The sequence below is a fragment of the Scyliorhinus torazame genome, chromosome 28 (assembly GCF_047496885.1).
Source record: "Scyliorhinus torazame isolate Kashiwa2021f chromosome 28, sScyTor2.1, whole genome shotgun sequence".
NCBI lineage: Eukaryota > Metazoa > Chordata > Chondrichthyes > Carcharhiniformes > Scyliorhinidae > Scyliorhinus > Scyliorhinus torazame.
In genome coordinates this window covers 15,547,674-15,567,114 of record NC_092734.1, presented here as the reverse complement: position 1 = coordinate 15,567,114, position 19,441 = coordinate 15,547,674, and the positions used below count along the sequence as shown (strand labels likewise).

The window sequence follows — 19,441 nt, the reverse complement described above, 5'->3', positions numbered from 1 at the left end:
ACTGCGGAATAGTTTCAGAAGAAAGCATCTTTGGGTTTCTTAAGTCTTTCAGAATTGTCTTTGTATTCCTGCCAGGCTGCATGAAATGACAGACCCGCCAACCTTTTGTTCTTGTCTCTCTACACTTGTGTCTCCCCTATGACCTGTGAAACGCAGAGTCAAACAAATAAAACCCACCACGTTCCGAGGGGGCTCCATCTGTTGTGTTTGAACAGTTAGGCGATTGTAACAAGGGTCACAATAATGGAGGTGTTTCGATAACCTTGATGCCTTTTCGACTTCGGGAACTGAAACTCGGACCATTGCCCTCTTCCCCTCACTACCCAGTGATGTGTGTGTGGGTGCGCACCAGTGATGTTGTTAATGGAGCATTTTATTGCCACGGTAATTAACTACGTCCCCGCAATGTATAATCTTCTGGCCAATAAGTTCAGCTTTATTGTCCTTCTGTACGTTGGAGCTGGCCGCTAGCTTCTAATGTTGTGATTTCTTCGCGCCAATAAATCTGGAAGTTATCTTTGAGCAGCTGCTGGTTCAGAACGCCCGGGAGTGGGTGGGGGTGGGGTCCCATGCTTTATTAATGCTCGTGACACAGGCAACTTCCTGTCAACTGGGCAAAGTAGCCTTAAGATCCCCAGTGGTCACCGTTAGAGCAGCCTCAGTTAATTTCCTGTGTAGCTCGAGGGATGACAAGTTTTGATTGTCAATCCAAGGCACAACTTTGACATGGAACATTCGAGTTTTCTGCATGACGACTGATTGAGATATGTGTGCCTGTTTTTATGTCTTGCTCATGTTAAATTGGAGGATGGTATCTCTTGTCTGTCTTGCTCATGTTGCTGTTTTGCTCCGTTTGTCTGAGATGTCAGGCTTGACTTGGTGGTGACATTCACACTTTCAACTCAGAAGGTCTTGGGTTCAAGTCTCTCTCCAAAGACTTGAGCACATAATCTAGGCTGTCAGTTTAACAGAGTACACCCGTGGCCCCTGTAATCTCCCTTTGCCTTGACCCTGACCGCCCATTCCCTTCCACATCCATTGCTCCAATCTCTTCACTCTCCATCTGTGCCTTCTCTCATCCCACACCGTGCCTTGTTCACCTCCACCCCCTCCCCCCGAAACCACAATTTTTTTGCCGCAGCCTCATTTTAACGGAGCCTCCCATCAACCGCTCCCACATCTCTGAATGACACTGTTTTAGCCGCCTTCCATGCTGCAAACAGTACCCTGTGCAGTTCTGAACCCACATCAAACGTCAATATTTCTCATTTACATCAATGGCTCGAGTTCAACGTAAAGTGTGCAGGCGGTACAAAGATCGGGTGAGCGTCAAGCAGGTTACTCCGAGATTACAGAGTGAATTGGACGAGATGAGCCAGTGAGAAAACCAATGGGGATGATTTTATTGTGGGTCAACCTCGGGTACCACACGTACAAAGAAAAAATTTTAACAACGTGTTTAGTCCGTGAATGGTGTTGAAAAAGCAAGATATGAAATCAAGAGAAACCTTTGGAGGCTTAATAGACTCATCACGTCCAACCAATGCAGAGCATCAGCCAACACAACCAATAAAGGATGAACTGGGTGGTCAGCACTCCGGTGGACAGTGCTCTGGTCAGGCCTCACTTTGAGTGTGGTGCCCATTTCTCATCGCCGAGACAGGGAGACATTCACATTGCCAAAGTCTTTGAATTTATTCAAGGCAGAGTTAGGCAGGTTTTTGATATGCAAGGGCGGCACGGAGACCCGGGTTCGATTCTGACCTCAGGTCTGTGTGGAGTCTGCATAGTCTCCCCGTGTGTGCGTGGGTTTCCTCCGGGTGCTCTGGTTTCCTCCCACAATCCAAAGAAGTGCAGGTTAGGTGGATTGGCCATGCTAAATTGCCCCCTAGGTGGGATTACAGGGATAGGGCAGGGGATTGGGCCTAGGTAAAGTGCTCTTTCAGAGGGTTGGTACAGATCCGATGGTCCCAATGGCCACATTCCGCACTGTAGCGGATACTATTCTCTACACAATGGAATCAAGGATTATTTGTGGGGCGGGTTGCAGACAAAAAGGTGGAGCTGAGACCACAGCCAGATCAGCCATGACCGTATCAGATAGCAGAGCAGGTTAAAGGGGCCGGATGGCTTACCCCTACTCTGAGTCATGAAGGCAGTGCAGAAAAGGCCGATAGGTCTGACACCATGTGTCAACAATTTGAAGAGGATCGATCGGAGAAATGTGGACTTTTTAGCCTGGAAAACAGTCAACTGAGAGATTTTTTAGTGGTACCTTAAGATAGTTAAGACAATAGAAATAGTGAATCCAGAATATTAACTTGTGAAAGGAAGACAGGATCAAACAAAGAAAAGCTGAACGTACGGCGGATGGACGACATGAAATTCTTCATCACAGGAAGAGTAATCAGCGTACGGAATGAATATCCAGGGAGAGCAGTAAAGACCAAAACCCTGGACACTTTTAAGAACCAACTGAATGGGGGCCTTAAGGGTCATTCTGGATACCTGAACGAAAATGAGCCAAATAGCCCTTCCGCATCCATAACCCTTTGTCAATTTGTGAACCATTTTAACTATGACTGTATTTAATAGCTTTCCCTCTACTGCTGTTTCACTTAAGATAGTTCTACTGCCCTAAATACACCCCCAGCAATCAACTTAGTGTGAAGATCTGCTAATCTATCTGTCTTGCTTCAGGGGTCAGTCCAGCAAACTTCAAAGTGTTAAAAGTATTTCAAAGGAAGCCAGCCATTTCCTGCTGTTTATTTTTAACCTGACTGTTCCAAGGATCCACTTGTATGCGCAAACTGTCTTCAACAATGAATCTCCAATCTGCCTCTAGCTGTGCCAGCACCATTTGAGCTCAGCACAGCTTATTCAAACTATCCATTCTTTTTAAGCACTGTTTTTAAGGAAATTCCGAGTTCTGATCCTGGACGTCTGTAGGGAATGGGTTGGGGATGAGTGGACAAGTTCCCAGGCAGTAATTGTCTCTCTCTCTCTCTCTCTTGTGTAGCGATGGGTCATTCACCTATGACGCTGTGCCTTGGCAACAAAACACGAGTCAACCACCAGGGTCGTTGTCTGTAGTTACAACTGTGTGGGGAGTCACCAACACATCACAAAGCCAGGTAATGTCAGTTCTGTAATGTATCTCTGCTGTAAATTTACCACAAACTCAGGCAACCTTCATGGCAAATAAGAAACTAAACTGTTTTAAAAAGTCACATTTAGCAATTGTTTGCAATGTGGTTGCGTCGACCTCTAAACTCTCCCAATGACTCAACCGGTAAACACAGGACATGTAGAACGAAAAGGCCAGAGGCCTGGCCTTCCTCTGGATTGAGTTAGCTCACCTCAGCCAGATTGGCAGGAGAGACTCGAGAATTGGTTTCCGAGTTCCCAAAGTTCCGGCTCCACCCCAGCGCTGGAAAAACATGCCGGTGGTTGTTAGGCACGGACAGGCTCGGTCAGGGCAACTGTGAGGTCCAATGGTCGGCCAATGGCTCATTGTGTCCGAGCACACACGAGGACTGGGCATTCCATTGCTGTTCTAGAGGACATCCTCCAAAGGCAAGCCCCAGAAGCACTGAAGTAGTCATGTGTAGGCCAGACCAGGGAAAGGATGGCCGATTTCCTTCCCTAAAGGACATTAATGAAGCGGCTGACTTTTTTTTTTAAACACCAGTGGATGATAATTGTCATGGTCAATTTCAGATTTATGAATTGGATTTAAATTCCATCATCAGTCATGATGGGATTTGAACCCGTGTCTAGAGTATTTACCTGGGGCCTCTGGATTATTATTTTTTTAAAATTTAGAGTGCCCAATTCATTTTTTCCAATTAAGGGGCAATTTAGATTGGCCAATCCACCTACCCTGCACATCTTTGGGTTGTGGGGACGAAACCCACGCAAACACAGGGAGAATGTGCAAACTCCACACGGACAGTGACCCAGAGCCGGGATCGAACCTGGGACCTCGGCGCCGTGAGGCAGCAGTGCTAACTAGCCTCTAGATTATTAGTCCACTGACATTAACACTAGGCCACTGTTCTCTATCTTGCCACCAGTCTTGTGCAGAAACTGGATGCTTCTCTGTCTCGTTTTCCAGTGCCTTTTAATACAGTTAATTTCTCTTCCTGCAAGCAGGTGCTGGGAAATCCGATGGCGAATGCCAGTAACCCCATGACCCCAGGGGGCAACCCAATGGGCTCTGGGATGTCAGCAAACAATCCTGGGATCAACTCGCCTCAGTTTGCCAGTCAGCAGCAGCAGTTCTCATCGGGCAAGGCTGGCTCCAACCAAGCGTACATTCAGCAGGGCATGTACGGGCGACCAAGCTACCCTGGAAGTGGCAACTTTGGGAGCAGGTAAAACCCACCGGCTGTTGGCGTCTCAACACAAGGGAGACTGCTTCCTGGATCCTGGAGGGGGGGGGGTGCACAATACTGAGCCAGAAAACACCAGAGCAGGAGGAAATGCCCATTATTCCAGACTTGAGAAATGGGAGCATGTGGAGATCGGCGAAAATAATTCAGCGATAACACTGAGAGGATTTGTAGTTGCGTTTCAGAAAATTCCTGCCTGTATAATGTTCACATGTCCCACTGCTCCCGTTTAATTTTTTTTGGGACCTGATTTTGTCTGGACTTGTTGGTTGAAGTCTCCCACTTCCAAGTCAGTGATTTGTTCACTTTGTTGCTCATCCAACTGGATGACCTTCTGAGAACAAGTGGCTATTTCCCAGACCACCAGGTGTAGGCCTGACCGGCAGCGTGCACCAGGTGCTTCCCTGGTGCAACCTGTCTCTGCTCTTACCTCTCCATCAAAACTCCAAAAATCTTCACTCTCTGCTTCTACATGTATGGAGCTGAGCATGTTTGGGTACCCAACTTAGTTATTTAAAGCAAATTTTCCTGCCCTCCCCCTCTCGCGAGGCAACCTACCATTCTGTAGCTGAGAAGACAACTCCTCCGTTACAAGGCACTGAAAAGTGCACAGTCTAGTCTGACTCCTCACACCCTCCTTCCCAGGACGAGCTGATCTTCACTCACCACCTCCTCCAATCTGTAGGGGATCTCTAGCACGAACATCTGCCCTTTTACTTTGTGTGTAGTACAGTGTACCCCCAACGTTACTACTGTCAACAATGTTCATATGGTTTAGTAATGTGGCTTATCCCTTTGAACCTGCAGAGTGTAACTATAAATGTGTACGATGGCCTCAATTCTGCTTTTTACAAATTGTTATTGAGCGAGATGATGTACGTTGTTTCTTTTCCACTCTCTTTCAGTTACCCTGGTGGACCCAATGCTCCTGGCTCCATGGGCATTCCTCAGCACAGCAGGCCACCAACAGATTTTACTCAGCCGGCCGCCGCAGCGGCAGCAGCAGCAGTCGCAGCCGCGGCGGCAACGGCAACAGCGACGGCAACCGCCACAGTGGCTGCCCTGCAAGAGAAACAGAACCAGGAGATGAACCAGTATGGCCCGGTAAGGATCCATCTCCGTTGTAAGAAGCCAGCCCTTGGTCAGCACTTCATAGGTCCATTAATTGAGTGTTTAATGGTCCTGGCGTTGTAGTGTCTCACCATGGTGCCCTACTGGCACTATGAAAGAAATAACTTGCATTTATATAGCACCTTTTATGCCTGCAAGACATACCAAGTGCTTTAGTCAATTCTTTTTTAAATTGTAGTCACTTTGGGGGAAACACCTTTACCCAGAGAATGGTTATAATGTGGAATTCGCTACATAAGGCTTGGATGGATTCAAGGAGAGACTAAATGAAGGAGACAGGACTAGAAGAATACGTTTGACATACATAGAATTTACAGTGCAGAAGGAGGCCATTTGGCCCATCGAGTCTGCACCAGTCGTCGGAAAGAGCACCCTACTTAAGCCCACACCTCCACCCTATCCCCATAACCCCACTTCACCATTTTGGACACTAAGGGCAATTAATCATGGCCAATCCACCTAACCTGCACATCTTTGGACTGTGGGAGGAAACCGCAGCACCCGGAGGAAACCCACGCAGACACGGGGAGAACGAGCAGGCTCCGCACAGACAGTGACCCAAGCTGGGAATCGAACCTGGGACCCTGGAGCTGTGAAGCAACGGTGCTAACCACTGTGTTACCGTGCCGCCCATTTTGTTTATTCATTTACGGGCTGTGCACTCTTAATTACTCCTGAGAAGGTGTTGGTATTTCACCTTGAATACAAATAAGCAGCTTGCCAGAAAATGTCACATTGCTGTGGGTCTGGATCCACATGTCGGCAAGGCCAGGCTGAGAACAGATTTCCTTCCCTGAACGCAGATGGTTTTTTCATGAGTCGCGCTTTTTATTCCTTGTTTATTTAATTCCTCAGCTGTTGAGGTGGGATTTAAAAAAAAAAAAAAAATTTAGAGTACCCAATAATATTTTTCCAATTAAAGGACAATTTAGCGTGGCCAATCCACCTAACCTGCACATTTTTGGTGGGGGTGAGACCCACGCAGACACGGGGAGAATGTGCCAACTCCACACGGACAGTGACCCGGGGCCGGGATCGAACCCGGGTCCTCGGCGCCATGAGGCAGCAGTGCTAACCACTGCGCCACCACGCTGCCCAGTTGTGGTGGAATTCGAACTCGCGTCTCCAGATCGTTATTCCCAGTCCAGTTCCATAACCACCATGTTACCATCCCCTGATAATTGTTTTGTTTTTTAGAAAATATTTTATTGAAGCATTTGTAATTTTCACAGTTTTGCACATTAACATTTCTTAAACAACCGTGCGGCCCCTTATATATTGTTGATGTGATGAGATGAAGAGGGTTTGGGGAGGGGGCCTGTGTAGTACATAAATACCAGCATTGCCCTGTTGGGTCGAATGCCATATTTCTGTGTGAGGATACTTGGCAATGCTGGAAACATGGCAGCTAAATAAGACTCAGCAATTCGAAAAATTACTCGACAGCCTGAATGAATTTTTTGGGTGATATTGATGGATCTCGCCTGAGAGATGGAATCTCCCGATGGTGCAGTGGTCCATTTGTAATACATTGGGAGTGTCAGCCTAGGTGATGTGCACAAACTCCTGGGAGTGAGATTTGAACCACACTCTTCCGACTCCACTCCTCTTCTGAGGCAACATTGCTACCCACTGAACCACAGCAAGCGTAGGTGAGAGAGCAGCTTACACATTGGACTAGCATGTTTCATAAAATGCCAATTAGGAAGGCATGGATGTCTTCAAAAGAGAATATATTAACACAAGTGCCCGGTTTGAAAGGTAATGAATTCCATATTATTGGTAAAGGAAAATAATCAAATTGAAGTATAATGTTGTCCTCGGAGTGGGTTCCACACGCCAGTTCCTCTGGTGTCATCTGCTTGTGGAAGGCCTTAAATAAGCAGATACAACATACTCCCTCTCCAGCGGCATGTTGGACTTCAAGCTGTGTCCTGACTCTGATTTTTACTGCGGTTACTTTCGCACGCAGGGTACACGCCGCCACGCGTTAGCTTCGCCTCATTTTAGTTCTGTCTCAAATGTTGTTCCTTCTCTGTTGTAGATGGGTCCAGCACAGGCTTACAACAGTCAGTTCATGAGCCAGCAGGGGGGACGGGGCCCATCGTCCATGCAGGGCAACATGAACCCTGGAGGGATGGGAGGTGGAATGACTCCGTCCAGCATGAGTGGCCCACCCATGCCCATCAGCCAGCCCAGACCCCCAGGGATGAATCCAGTGTTTGCATCCCACAGCCAGAGAGTGGCACAGCAAGGGTACCCAGGCCCAAGACCATCACAAATGATGCCCGCACAGGGAGTGAAACGGACTTATCCTGGCGAGGTGAGTAAAACTGAGGTATAGGCCTGATGAATATCACACATTTCTGTTCCCAAATGCCAAGTGGTGAAGGATAGAACCAGAGCCTAATCTTTGCATACCTTATAAACTTTAATTTAGAGACATGTGTTAGAAACATGCATCTTGAAACTCAACAACAATTCTCAGTCTGTTCCTATTTATAGAAACAATTGAATCCCCAGTTAATGTTCACCACCTGAATACAATTAAACACTTCTTAACAGACAATTAACATTGCACACCAGAGATGCAGAATTTCAAAACATCACTAACAGATGAATTAAAATTGAATGTGTTTGTGTTTATTAATGCTTAACAATATATGCATCATTTACTGTGACCTTTTCAATAATTGTAATGGTCCATATATTTGGTTTGAGCACATTTTAAATACTCCTGTTTTTCCTCTTCGCCCCCCACCCCAACCCCCCTTTTGAACGTACTAATTTCTTACCTCCCCTCCATCCCATACTGAAGAAGTTTATGCCCATATGCAGCAAGACCTGGTCAACATTCAGGCTTGGGTTGAGAAGTGGCAAAGTAATATTCACACCACACAAGTACCGGGCAGTGACCACCTCCAACAAGAGAGAATTTAACTATTGTCTCTTGACATTCAATGGCTTTATCATCGCTGAGCCACCCACAATCTACATCCTTGGAGTTACTATTAATTAGAAAGTGAACTGGACTAGCCATATAAATACTATAGCTAAAAGAGCAGGTGAGAGTCTGGGAAATCTGCAGTGAGTAACTCACCCCCTGACTCCCCAAAGCCTGTCCACCATCTACAAGGCACAATTCAGGAGTGAGATGGAATCTCTCCACTTGCCTGGATGAGTGCAGCGTCAAAAACGCTCAAGAAGCTCGACACCATCCAGAACAAAGCAGCTTGATTGACACCCCATTCACCACCTTCAACATTCAAACCCTCCACCACTGATGCACAGTGGCAGCCGTGTGTACCATCTACAAGACGCACTGCAGGAACTCAGCAAGGCTCCTTAGGCAGCACCTTCCAAACCCATGACCGCTGCCATCTAGAAGGACAAGGGCAGCAGATGCGTGGGAACATAGTCCCCTGCAAGTTCCCCTCCAAGTCACACACAATCCTGACTTGAGAATATATCGCCGTTCCTTCACTGTCGCTGGTTCAAAATCCTGGAACTCCCTCCCTAACAGCTCTGTGGGTGTACCTACACCCACCTGCAGCAGTTCAGGAAGCGGCTCACCACCACCTTCTTGAGGACAATTAAGTTGGGTAATAAATGGGCCAAACCAGCGACACCTACATCCTGTGAAAGAATAAAAATAAATTAAAAAGAATTCTCCATGTCAGATGTCTGTTCTCTCTTGAAAATGTTGCCCCCCATTCAGACATCACCTACCCCACTAAGATTTGGAGTTCACAAGCCATTCTGGCAGTTTGTACTGGGCAGCCAGCATCGGAACACCCACTATGTTTACCACGTTGGGCAGCCGCCATTGTTGGCTTCCTTCACTCCGACTTTAAACAGCCAGTTGTCTGACAATGCTGACTTTGCATCCGTGAGAATTTCTAAATACTATAAAGAAGATTTGCATTTTGCAGCCGAGCTATGGAGCGCAGCAGTATGGACCAAGCAGCCAATTTGCCAATCAGCCTGGCCAATATCCAACCGGGAACCCCCAAAGGCCCATCACGTCGCCCAGTTACCCTGGTCAGAGGATGCCTGGCCAACAGACCACAGGCCAATACCCCCCACCTCCGGTCAACATGGCTCAGTACTACAAGGTAAATGCACATCTTGCTGATTTACTTTTTGGCACATTTTGGTGTTTGATCTGAAGTGTCTCTTACCTAGAGGAGTTGAATTGACTGCTGACTGGCATTCTTTTGTTTTTTTCACGTCCTCCCCATTCCTGAACTGCAACAGGCGGAGCAGTTTAATGGTCAGAACAGCAGTTTTGCCGGGAGTGGCTATACCTACAGTCAAAGTAGCCTGAATGGGGTAAGTTCTCGAGGGAGAAAAGCTTCTCCCTCCATCTTTTGTTACACTCCTTCTGAAGTTCAGCAACATTGCCTAACACTATAGTAGTTGCAATTCATTCACCTCTTTCACAATAGGATAGTTTCTTTCCACTGTTTATTTTTGGTGCCGTTTTGCAATCCAAGTGCTTGGGGAGTGAGGATAACAGGGTAAATGATGCATCTTTGGATACAGCTTAATATTTTGATGCCTTTGTAACCAAGGGTAGCGTGCCTGTGCAAATTCTTTCATTGGGCAACATGTGACACGCAAAGGAAGGCAACAGTGAGGCCCTTGAAATATGCAGGTCTGGTGTTGATCTGCGAATTTTCGTCAAAGCTGAGTAGGAGAGCAGTGAAAACTTGCCCAAGAGAATTTTAACATGGAGCAGGGATGCTCTTCTGGGCCCAATAAGGAAGCCATGGGCCACTCACTCTTGATTACCCTTTGGCCGCACCCCTGCCCCCTTACCTCGCTGCTGGGAACCAATCTCATCAGTCTTGGGCTGTCTGTGACCTTCCACTTCCAGCACCTGTCATGGGTTCTATGATTGTTATGGTATCGGGGCCTAACTAGGCTTCCAAATCCCGAGTTCACCACCCAATTGCCCTCGCCATCCAATTAAAATCGGAGCCTCGCTTGCTATCAGACGTGTGATATCACTTGGCCAAGGTGCAATGGCTGCTGGAACTTGGGGAAGGATTCCAGTCACAATAAACCCTTCCAGCAGAATAAGTGTGGCAGGAGCGGGGCAGAATTGTAATGGAGCACATGGAGTGAGTTCCCGTCATCCTCCCTTTTATGAGAAGCAGTTGAGAGATTGTTACTGCAGTGTGACACTACTGACTTTAAAAATATTTGTTACAAGAACAGTTCGAAGGTCATCTAAAATTCAAAGACAGTTGAAAATGCTGAACCGTTTCTTTGTTGTTGCACAGTCGGTACATTGCGTCTTGCTGTTTCTCTAGGACCTGAGATGAGAATTTTACGGACCAATTTCCCACGTCCTCTCAATTTTCATCCTGAATTGGACCCAGTCGACCTGGGATATTCCGAGTTGGAATGTTGACGATGAGCTGTGAAATGCTGGCCACTGAGAATTGCAGTGAGCAGCAAACTGTGTCAGTCCAGCCTCTGCCTCTCTTCCTCCACCATCCCCCCCATCCTTTTCTAGGTGCAATCACATATCACCACGACTCCCATTTAAAAGCATGTTACATGCGTATAAATGATATGCAGTCGTGATGAATCAAACTCACTATTTCTTTTCTCATTGCGACTTTATTCTCACCTGGTAGGGTGCATGTACACATGAGAGCAAACTAACTATGAATGCAATCTGATAATATTTTGAGCCTCTCTGCATGTTTATGTAAACATCCCATTGCATCAGTCGGGGGCGTTTTGTCCCACGGTTTGTTAAACCCTGCAGGTAGGTACAAAGTGTCTCCGTCCCGGTTATCTTCCTTGTAATATTTCCTACTGATCACTGTTGATAGCGTTTTATTTTAGTGTTTTTTTTTAGCATGCCATTGTTGCGTCTGTCCTCTGGCACGTTTCATTCATTGACTGGGGTTCCACTGTGGGGACCAAATTAGCCTTGTAAACGAATCTGTCACTTAAATGGGCGTCACTGATCTCCAGTGACTTAGACAGTGGCTTGAGCGATTTGTGAAATCAGAAATGAACTGTGAACCAATAGAGAGGGGAAGGATAGAATTGAAAGAGGAACAGATAACACTGTATCTGTTCTACAATGTTGGTCTCTCATATTTAATTGCTCTGTCTGTGTTGGACTTTTATTCCTAGATATGTGTCATTGTTACTAAAATTGTCTCAGTTTGTGCTTAGTTCACAGTATTTTGGACACTTATTTGGGTCTAGTTGTATTACTGGTACTTTTTGCACCACGGCTAAAATTCTCTGAATTTAATCCTTTCCTTCTGTCTTGGTGGGCCCCATAGTTCAGGTGCCAGATTCATAGTCATCCCTTTTTCAACTGAGGCACAGTTTTCTCTCTGCACCAAATTCCAGCATTTCTAGTCTCTGAGCTTCCTCATCTGTAGTGCCCAGCAATGGCCACACCCTTTGGGAAATGGGGAGGGGGGGTGTAAACCGCCCTCCCAGTAGCACAACTCTAAAACAACCCTCCGACTTCATATGTGGGAAGGCACCGTTGACCGTGTAAGCTGTTCAAACAAGAGGCCTCCTGATGCGAAATGATTATCAGTGCCTTCTCAACTGTCGCAACATATATTTCGATAGGTTATGTCACATGAGGGAAAGCAATGCTTTTGCTTTAACTATGGAATAACAATGTTGAGTTAGCAAATTTTTACAGTACAGTAAACCTGCCAATTCTGTTTTTTATTACTAATGAACACACTAATTGGAAACGTCCCATCCTCTACTGATCGCTGACTGCCTGAGTAGTGTCCTCTCTGTCTCTCCATCACAAATGCTGGGAGTGGAAAAGAAAGCAAAGTAAGATTACATTGTTCTTACTGAATCTACTCCACACATTTAAAAAAAAATTGCTTAAAAAAAAAACTTTTTTTTTGTTAATTAAGCAAATTGACGGCTGATATCTGTTCACTTACATAGCTGACATTTTACAAGACCACGTAGTGAATACTAATATTTCTGGCAGAGTTGTATTGAGAGTTGTCTTCTCAGATGTGAACCTTTTTTTTAAAGTTGCGAAGCGTATATGAAGGGCTGGAGTTCTTAGAGGAGGACGCTGGGCCAAAGAGCGAAGGAAGGGCCATGAGGGAAACCAGGAGGTCATGACTAGGGGGTGTGGGGCGATGGAGTGGGGTGTGTGTGTGTGTGGGAGGGGAGGGGGGGGAGGCATTGGATTAAAAAGCTTTGACGATTGTACAAGGGAATATGGAGGGAGGCCAGTGGCACCAGACCTAGAGGTCGCATTAATGATGGAGTTGGACTCGAGATGATGTGGCAAGTGTCGAGGAAGAGGAAATGCTCATAGGACAGCATGCTTAAAGCTTACGCGGATCAGCGAAAAGTTCAGAGTTGGGGCAAGAGCGAGGAATAGGAAGAACAGAAACTTGCTGCCGAAAGTGGAGCAGAGTGAAGCATTCAGTCAGATAAAAATGATTGCATTTTATATATTTTCTGAAATGTTCCGGCCGCACCCCCTGCCCCCGACCCCACCCATATGTCACAAAGATAAACCCATTCAACTGAGACAAAGCCTAAACATTTCTGGTACCTGGAAGTTGCATGGTCCATGCAGAAATAGTTGAAAGCCAGCTTTTGGGAGCTGCCAGCTGTGTTTTGAATCCGGTCATCTCACTGCCCAGTTCCCAGGCAGTGGCAGTTTCCTCGATCTGAAACAGTTCTTCATTACACCTGACATGTGATGAAAGGAATGTGATTAATGGGGACGGGCCTCTTTTTATGACAGATTGTGTTATTAGATACCAGTTGGTTCTCAGTGTCCATAGGTCAGTTCTGATTCATTTTGTTCAAAGGGAGATGATTCTGTGTAATAGAGGGATGGTTTCATTCCTCCCACTTTCCCCCAAATAAAGAAGCTTTCTCGGAAAACTGAATAAAATTCACCGTTGACAAGATTTTGGGAATGGTGCAAACATTCTATCATAGTTTCAGTGGTTTAAAAGTTGTTAATGTCTGTTGCATGATACAGTTATTGAATTGGAATCTAATGCTTGACAAAGCGCAGGTGACATGCTCAGTACAATCATTGCTTCTGCTTTCTTTTAGCCTCCAAGGTCCGTGGCAAGTTATCCTCATTCTCCTGTGCCGGGAAATCCCACTCCACCGATGACTCCAGGAAGCAGTATCCCACCGTACTTGTCACCTAATCAGGATGTAAAACCACCATTCCCACCAGATATCAAACCCACTCTCAGCTCCTTGCCGCCACCACCTCCAAGTGAGTTGGGTGACACAAAGTTTAATGTTTTTTTAAAAACTGGGATCATGCCTTGGCGTGGTACAGGATCCAACTCTTCAAGTCTCCGCTTCTTGCTTTTAGGCCTGTATCATAAAATGGCCAACCTCTCCAAAAAGGGCCTTCTGCTTTGCAACGCGTAAAATGGTCATAAGAGTATAAGAACTAGGAGCAGGAGTAGGCCATCTGGCCCTTCGAGCCTGCTCCGCCTTTCAATGAGATCGTGCCTGGTCTTTTGTGGACTCAGCTCCACTTTTCCGCCCGAACACCATAACTCTTTATTCTTTAAAAAACTATTGATTAGGGTGGCACGGGGCGCAGTGGTTAGCACTGCAGCCTCACGGCACTGAGGACCCGGATTCGAATCCCGGCTCTGGGTTACTGTCCGTGTGGAGTTTGCACATTCTCCCCGTGTCTGCGTGGGTTTCGCCCCCACAACCCAAAGATGTGCAGGTTAGGGGGATTGGCCATGTTAAATTGCCCCTTAATTGGAAAATAAAATAATTGGGTACTCTAAATTTCCCTTTTAAAAAAAAAAATCTATCTTTATCTTGAAAACATTGCACGAAGGAGCCTCAACTACTTCACTGGGCAGGGAATTCCATAGATTCACAACCCTTTGGGTGAAGAAGTTCCTCCTAAGCTCAGTCTTAAATCTACTTCCCCTTGGCTATGCCCTCTAGTTCTGCTTTCACCCGCCAGTGGAAACAGCCACTGTTGTGGAAACAACCACAACGCAGCATAAATGCTACCTGATTATCCTTAACCCCTAGACTGGCTCTAAACCATTGCAAAACCCATGATCAGACAGCTGAAGGAAAGTGGATCCTGATCTCTCACTGTCACTTTAGTGAAAGGGAAAGCAGAGTTGGTCATTTCCACCACTTCTGCAGAACATGAGTATTTCTGGAAAAAGACATTTTGTCGAAACTTTTGGTCTGGCACTTAACAGGAGGGTCACAAAAGTATCAATAGGAAATAATTTGTTCCCCTGACATTGGTCTGAGTGCACAGTGAAAAGTTTCCACAAAGTGTCCTCAAGTTCTTTACTACCAAACAAATATTTGCATTTCTACAGAGCTTCCTCTGAGATTATGATGAGCAAGAGAATATGCCCTGCGATTGCTGATGTTGATCTCGAGTTTCCCCCTGAGAATAATATTAACCTATTGGTATATGTAAGCCAGTGCCGGCTGTATATTCCTATTCTCAATTCCAAATCTTTTCTCCATCTTGTTATCCGAAATCCTGAAGTAACTATCAATCACCTTTTTGAACCCCCTCACTTGACTTTGCTTCCATGCGGGAGCAGAAAAAGGGAAGAGAATTTTCTTCCAGTCTTCTCTCTCCGGGAGTCGAGATTTCCATTTAAGTTATAGAGGTGGTGGGAGCAGTTACCATGAAGGAATGTGGTCCCCAGCCTCCACTTGGGGAAATGCATTCAATTGTGCTTTTGCTGGGTTTGCTTCTAACTGGCTTTGCTCCAATTTTAAGACTATACACTGTGTTCTCTGCGGTAGTGTGATTTGAGGAGCATCAAAGAATGTGCAGAAAAGACATAAAATCAGATTAGAAGGATATCTAATAAACCCAATGGTAAATCTAATGGATGCCTTTTCAGTTGGGTTTCGCTATTCTAGCTTCCATCGCAGTTTTGTTCACCTTGTGATCAAATATTTTGGTTAACAAACACTCCTCTCTTGAGCGTATTACTTTCCCGTTCCATGAATTTCCTAATCAGTTAGCTCTCTCTGGCCTTAGCAAATAAATGTTACAATGAGCAAAAGCAAAGACCGTTAGCCATGGCAGATGGTTATCAGTCTGTCCAACTAATAAAGTGCAGAGTTTAATTTTTGCGCGACTGCCTGCAAATTATGCCTTGCAATATTATCATGCAAACGGTTAAAATGTTTACATCAAGATTTCATCGCTTTCTGCATGGATGGTGATGTTGCGCCCATACGATCGCCATGGGCGGGACGTGGACCATGTAAAGGTCCATTGACCTCGGGCAGGAATCTCCGATCGCCGGGCTCGTGCGGCTGGAGAATCCCGCCCATGCCTGGTTACATCTATGGCCTTAGATCGGCACAGATTTAAATTGTACAAGGAGCACACTTGCATCATCTAAAAATTTCTCCCCACCTCTCCATTTATTAAGTGACTTCCTGTGGGAGCTGCCTCTCCCAAAATGTAGATGCTTAATTTTACTGCCAAATTGGGACCAGAGGCCATTGATCTAAACAAGTGAAAAATAACATTTTGAACCAGGAGCAGAACAAATTACGTCATGTGAAGCATTTGAAATGTTGCCCCAGGCTGGCAAATTGTGACATGTTTCGGAGCATTCGAAACACTAATTGGATGGAAGAATTTTTAAAAAAAATTTTAAGTGCCCAATTCTTTTTTTGTCCAATTAAAGGGCAATTTAGCGTGGCCAGTCCCCTACTTGCACATCTTTGGGATGTGAGGTTGAGACCCACGCAGACATGGAATTGGATGGAAGGATGAGAATAAGTCGGGAACATGTTGCAACCATCCATGCTGACATTACAGTGTTGACTTGCATTCAGTATTGCAATAATTATAACAGAGGCACAGTAGTTAGCGCTGCAGTCTCACGGCGCCAAGGCCCCCGGTTCGATCCTGGCTCTGGGTCACTGTCCATGTGGAGTTTGTACATTCTCCCTGTGTTTGCGTGGGTTTCGCCCCCACAATCCAAAGATGTGCAGGCTAGGTGGATTGGCCACGCTAAATTGCCCCTTAATTGGAAAAAATGAATTGGGTACTCTAAATTTAAATTTAAAAAATAGTGTTTAAAACTAGTAGGATTATTTTCGTAACGTTTTTCCCTTTATTTTCCCAATTTGAAGTGTGCTTTTAAACTTTACCCCATTTAGCTGCATCTCAGGTCTGGTCAGGTGCTTGACTTGCACACACGAGCCTGGCACAGTGGTTAGCACTGCCGCCTCACAGCGCCAGGGACCAGGTTTAATTCCGGCCTTGGGTGACTATGTGGAGTTTGCACATTCTCCCCGTGTCTGCGTGGGATTCCTCCCACAGTCCAAAGATGTGTAGGTCAGGCAGATTGGCCATGATAAAATTGCCCCTGAGTGTGCAAAGTTATAAAGGTTAGTTGGGATTACGGGGATAGAACAGGGAATTGGGCCTGGGGTTCTCTTTCAGAGGGTTGGTGCAAACTCAATGGGCCGAATGGCCTCCTTCTGCACTGTAAGGATTCTATGAATTCTTTGGACACAATACTTGTGGATTGAATGAAATATCAGTTAAATCAGCTTGCCTTGCTCTTAGACGTTTGTTATCAGTAACCATTTGGTAGCAAAATTCCATATCCCTGTGTTGAGGGTAGGGGGCTGGTTAGTGGGGGAAGGGGAAAATCCATTGTTTTCCACCTTTCCCATCTTAAATGTTACTACCTCTTGCAGGTCACTCATGGGGTCAAATTAGTGACAGTCCAGTTGAATTCTCTGGTCCCAGCTATTCCAATCCCCCACCTAGGATAAGATGTATAAAGTCGGGGTGGGGAAGAGAGGATTGTTCCATTTAAAATGAACTTTTGGCGATGATATGAAAACCACATTTTTACTGTGCCACAGATGCTAAAGGGAAAGTTGACACTTTCTCTCCCTCTTTGGTCTCAGCCAACGATGAACTACGGCTGACATTCCCAGTCCGAGACGGTGTGGTGTTGGAGCCCTTCCGACTGGAACACAATCTGGCAGTCAGCAACCACGTCTTCCACCTGCGACAGTCAGTGCACCAGACATTAATGTGGAGGTAAGAACAAAGAAGCAAAAAACATGCATTGTGCGGCTCCTTTCCCGTCGCCTGGGGGTTTTGCAGTACAGTCCCTATTGCTTTGCAAGCAAATGGGGTCACTGGTTTCTGTACGGCAAGGTCCCACAGCCAACAAAGAGATTAAATGATCAGTGAATCTGTTCTATTACTGAAAAAAAAAGGTTGCCAAAGTTTTTCGTCCTGCACTCATCAAATCAAACACAAGAATACCAAATTTCAAACTGTTCTAGTGATGTTGGCTCAGGGATGAATGTTGGCCAAGACACCGGGGAGCGCTCCTCTGCTCCTTTTCCCGTAGACAATGGATTCTTCCACATCAATTTAGAGAGCAATTGGGAACTCCTGTCCATTAATGTCTCCTCCAAGAGACAGCGCCTCTATCAGCACTGCTCTGAATTGAAAGCCTAGCCACTGTGCTCAAGCCGTAGAGTCAGGCTTGAACTTGCACCTTCTGCACTGAAGTAAGTGTACTTGTGCCAAACCAGGCATTGGGGCAGTACAAAATCCTCAGTCAATGCTCTATTATCTAATATTGAGCAGTGTAAAAAGACCAGGGTATTTCATGATTGTAGGTCCCATGATGCTGCAATTATACTGTGAGGTCCCAACTTACAAACATGTTTGTCTGAAACTGTTTTGCTATTTTGTCGAGGTATTTATCTTTATATTTTATCTGGTGCGAATGTTGACGTCACTGCCAGGAAGTAAAGCTTTTAGTTTGAAGTCATGTATTCTCCAGCACTGTACAAAGGGTATTCTTTCAGAATAAATTTGCTCATTAAACAGACATCAGGAGGTACAGTAGCAGAGTAATTCTGTTACTGGACTAGTAATTCAAAGGCCCAGGCTAATGAAGCAGAGACAAGAGTTCAAATCCCATCAAGGCAAAGTTCAGTGAATTGAATAAATCTGGAATAACAAACCCGTATCAATAATGGTGACCGTGGAAAGTTCTGGATTGCTGCAAAAACACGTCCGGTTCAATAATGTCCTCGAAGAGAAAAACCTGCCATCCTTACCCGGTCAGGCCTGAATCCACACCCACAACAATATGGGTTGCCTTTTAACTACCCTCTGGAAATCACAATGAAAAACTATAATAACTCCCCATCTAACAGCACTGTGGAGGGTCTGACCCCCTCCCCCGGGGTCAGACCCTCCACAGGCCGCACCCCGACCCTTCCACGCCGAGTTCCCGCCGGCTGAGAGCAGGTGTGGACGGCGCCGGTGGGACTCGGCGTTTTTACGACGGCCGCTCGGCCCATCCCGGGCCGAGAATTCACGCTGACCTGCGTGAATCCCGACCAGCGCTGTGCCAACCACGTCAGCGCCAATGGCCCACCAGCAGAGAATCGCGTGCCGGTGCCGGGGCGGCGTAGCGAGATTCGCGCCAGTCACAGGGATTCTCTGGCCCGGCCCCGGGCTGAGAGAATCCGCCCCATGCGAGATGCCGGTGATTATCTGGTGAAAGCTGAGGCACAAAGACCAGGAAATGCACAGGTTCAATCCCTCAAGACTGGGACTCCACTGAGATGCCTTCGAGGTTTACCCAACCTTCTGACCACACATCAGGCTTGCACGTGAATAATGAGCATCTCCGGAATGTACTGGATGCTGCCTGTGAGGACCCGAGGGAGTTAATAATTTCAGGAAAGGTAGGGGCAGTAATAGTGAAAGTCGCATTTTACCAGAAGCAGTCAGCTCCAGTTCCTGCCAGAGTGCAAGCGTGGCTGCATAGATGACTGGAGATTTTGAAGAAAGCCGGAAGGAACTTGTGTGGCCACTCACTTTCCTCCGATTAGACTTAAAT

General features: G+C 46.1%; 1 protein-coding gene across 16 annotated transcripts in view; it reads left to right on the top strand.

The window, feature by feature from the left end:
* Positions 1 to 19,441, top strand: part of zmiz1a (zinc finger, MIZ-type containing 1a) — a 1,215,152-nt gene that overhangs the window by 1,171,413 nt on the left and 24,298 nt on the right. For 11 of the 16 annotated variants that reach the window (XM_072491540.1, XM_072491539.1, XM_072491549.1 and 8 more), the window contains 9 exons: positions 3,020 to 3,134; positions 4,153 to 4,376; positions 5,300 to 5,498; positions 7,570 to 7,848; positions 9,458 to 9,640; positions 9,783 to 9,857; positions 12,309 to 12,359; positions 13,623 to 13,794; positions 17,430 to 17,610. In XM_072491540.1, coding sequence (XP_072347641.1) covers positions 3,020 to 3,134; positions 4,153 to 4,376; positions 5,300 to 5,498; positions 7,570 to 7,848; positions 9,458 to 9,640; positions 9,783 to 9,857; positions 12,309 to 12,359; positions 13,623 to 13,794; positions 17,430 to 17,610 — 1,479 coding nt within the window. The remainder of the gene's footprint in view (positions 1 to 3,019; positions 3,135 to 4,152; positions 4,377 to 5,299; positions 5,499 to 7,569; positions 7,849 to 9,457; positions 9,641 to 9,782; positions 9,858 to 12,308; positions 12,360 to 13,622; positions 13,795 to 17,429; positions 17,611 to 19,441) is intronic. The other 5 variants (XM_072491545.1, XM_072491544.1, XM_072491548.1 and 2 more) reach the window with 5 other exon arrangements.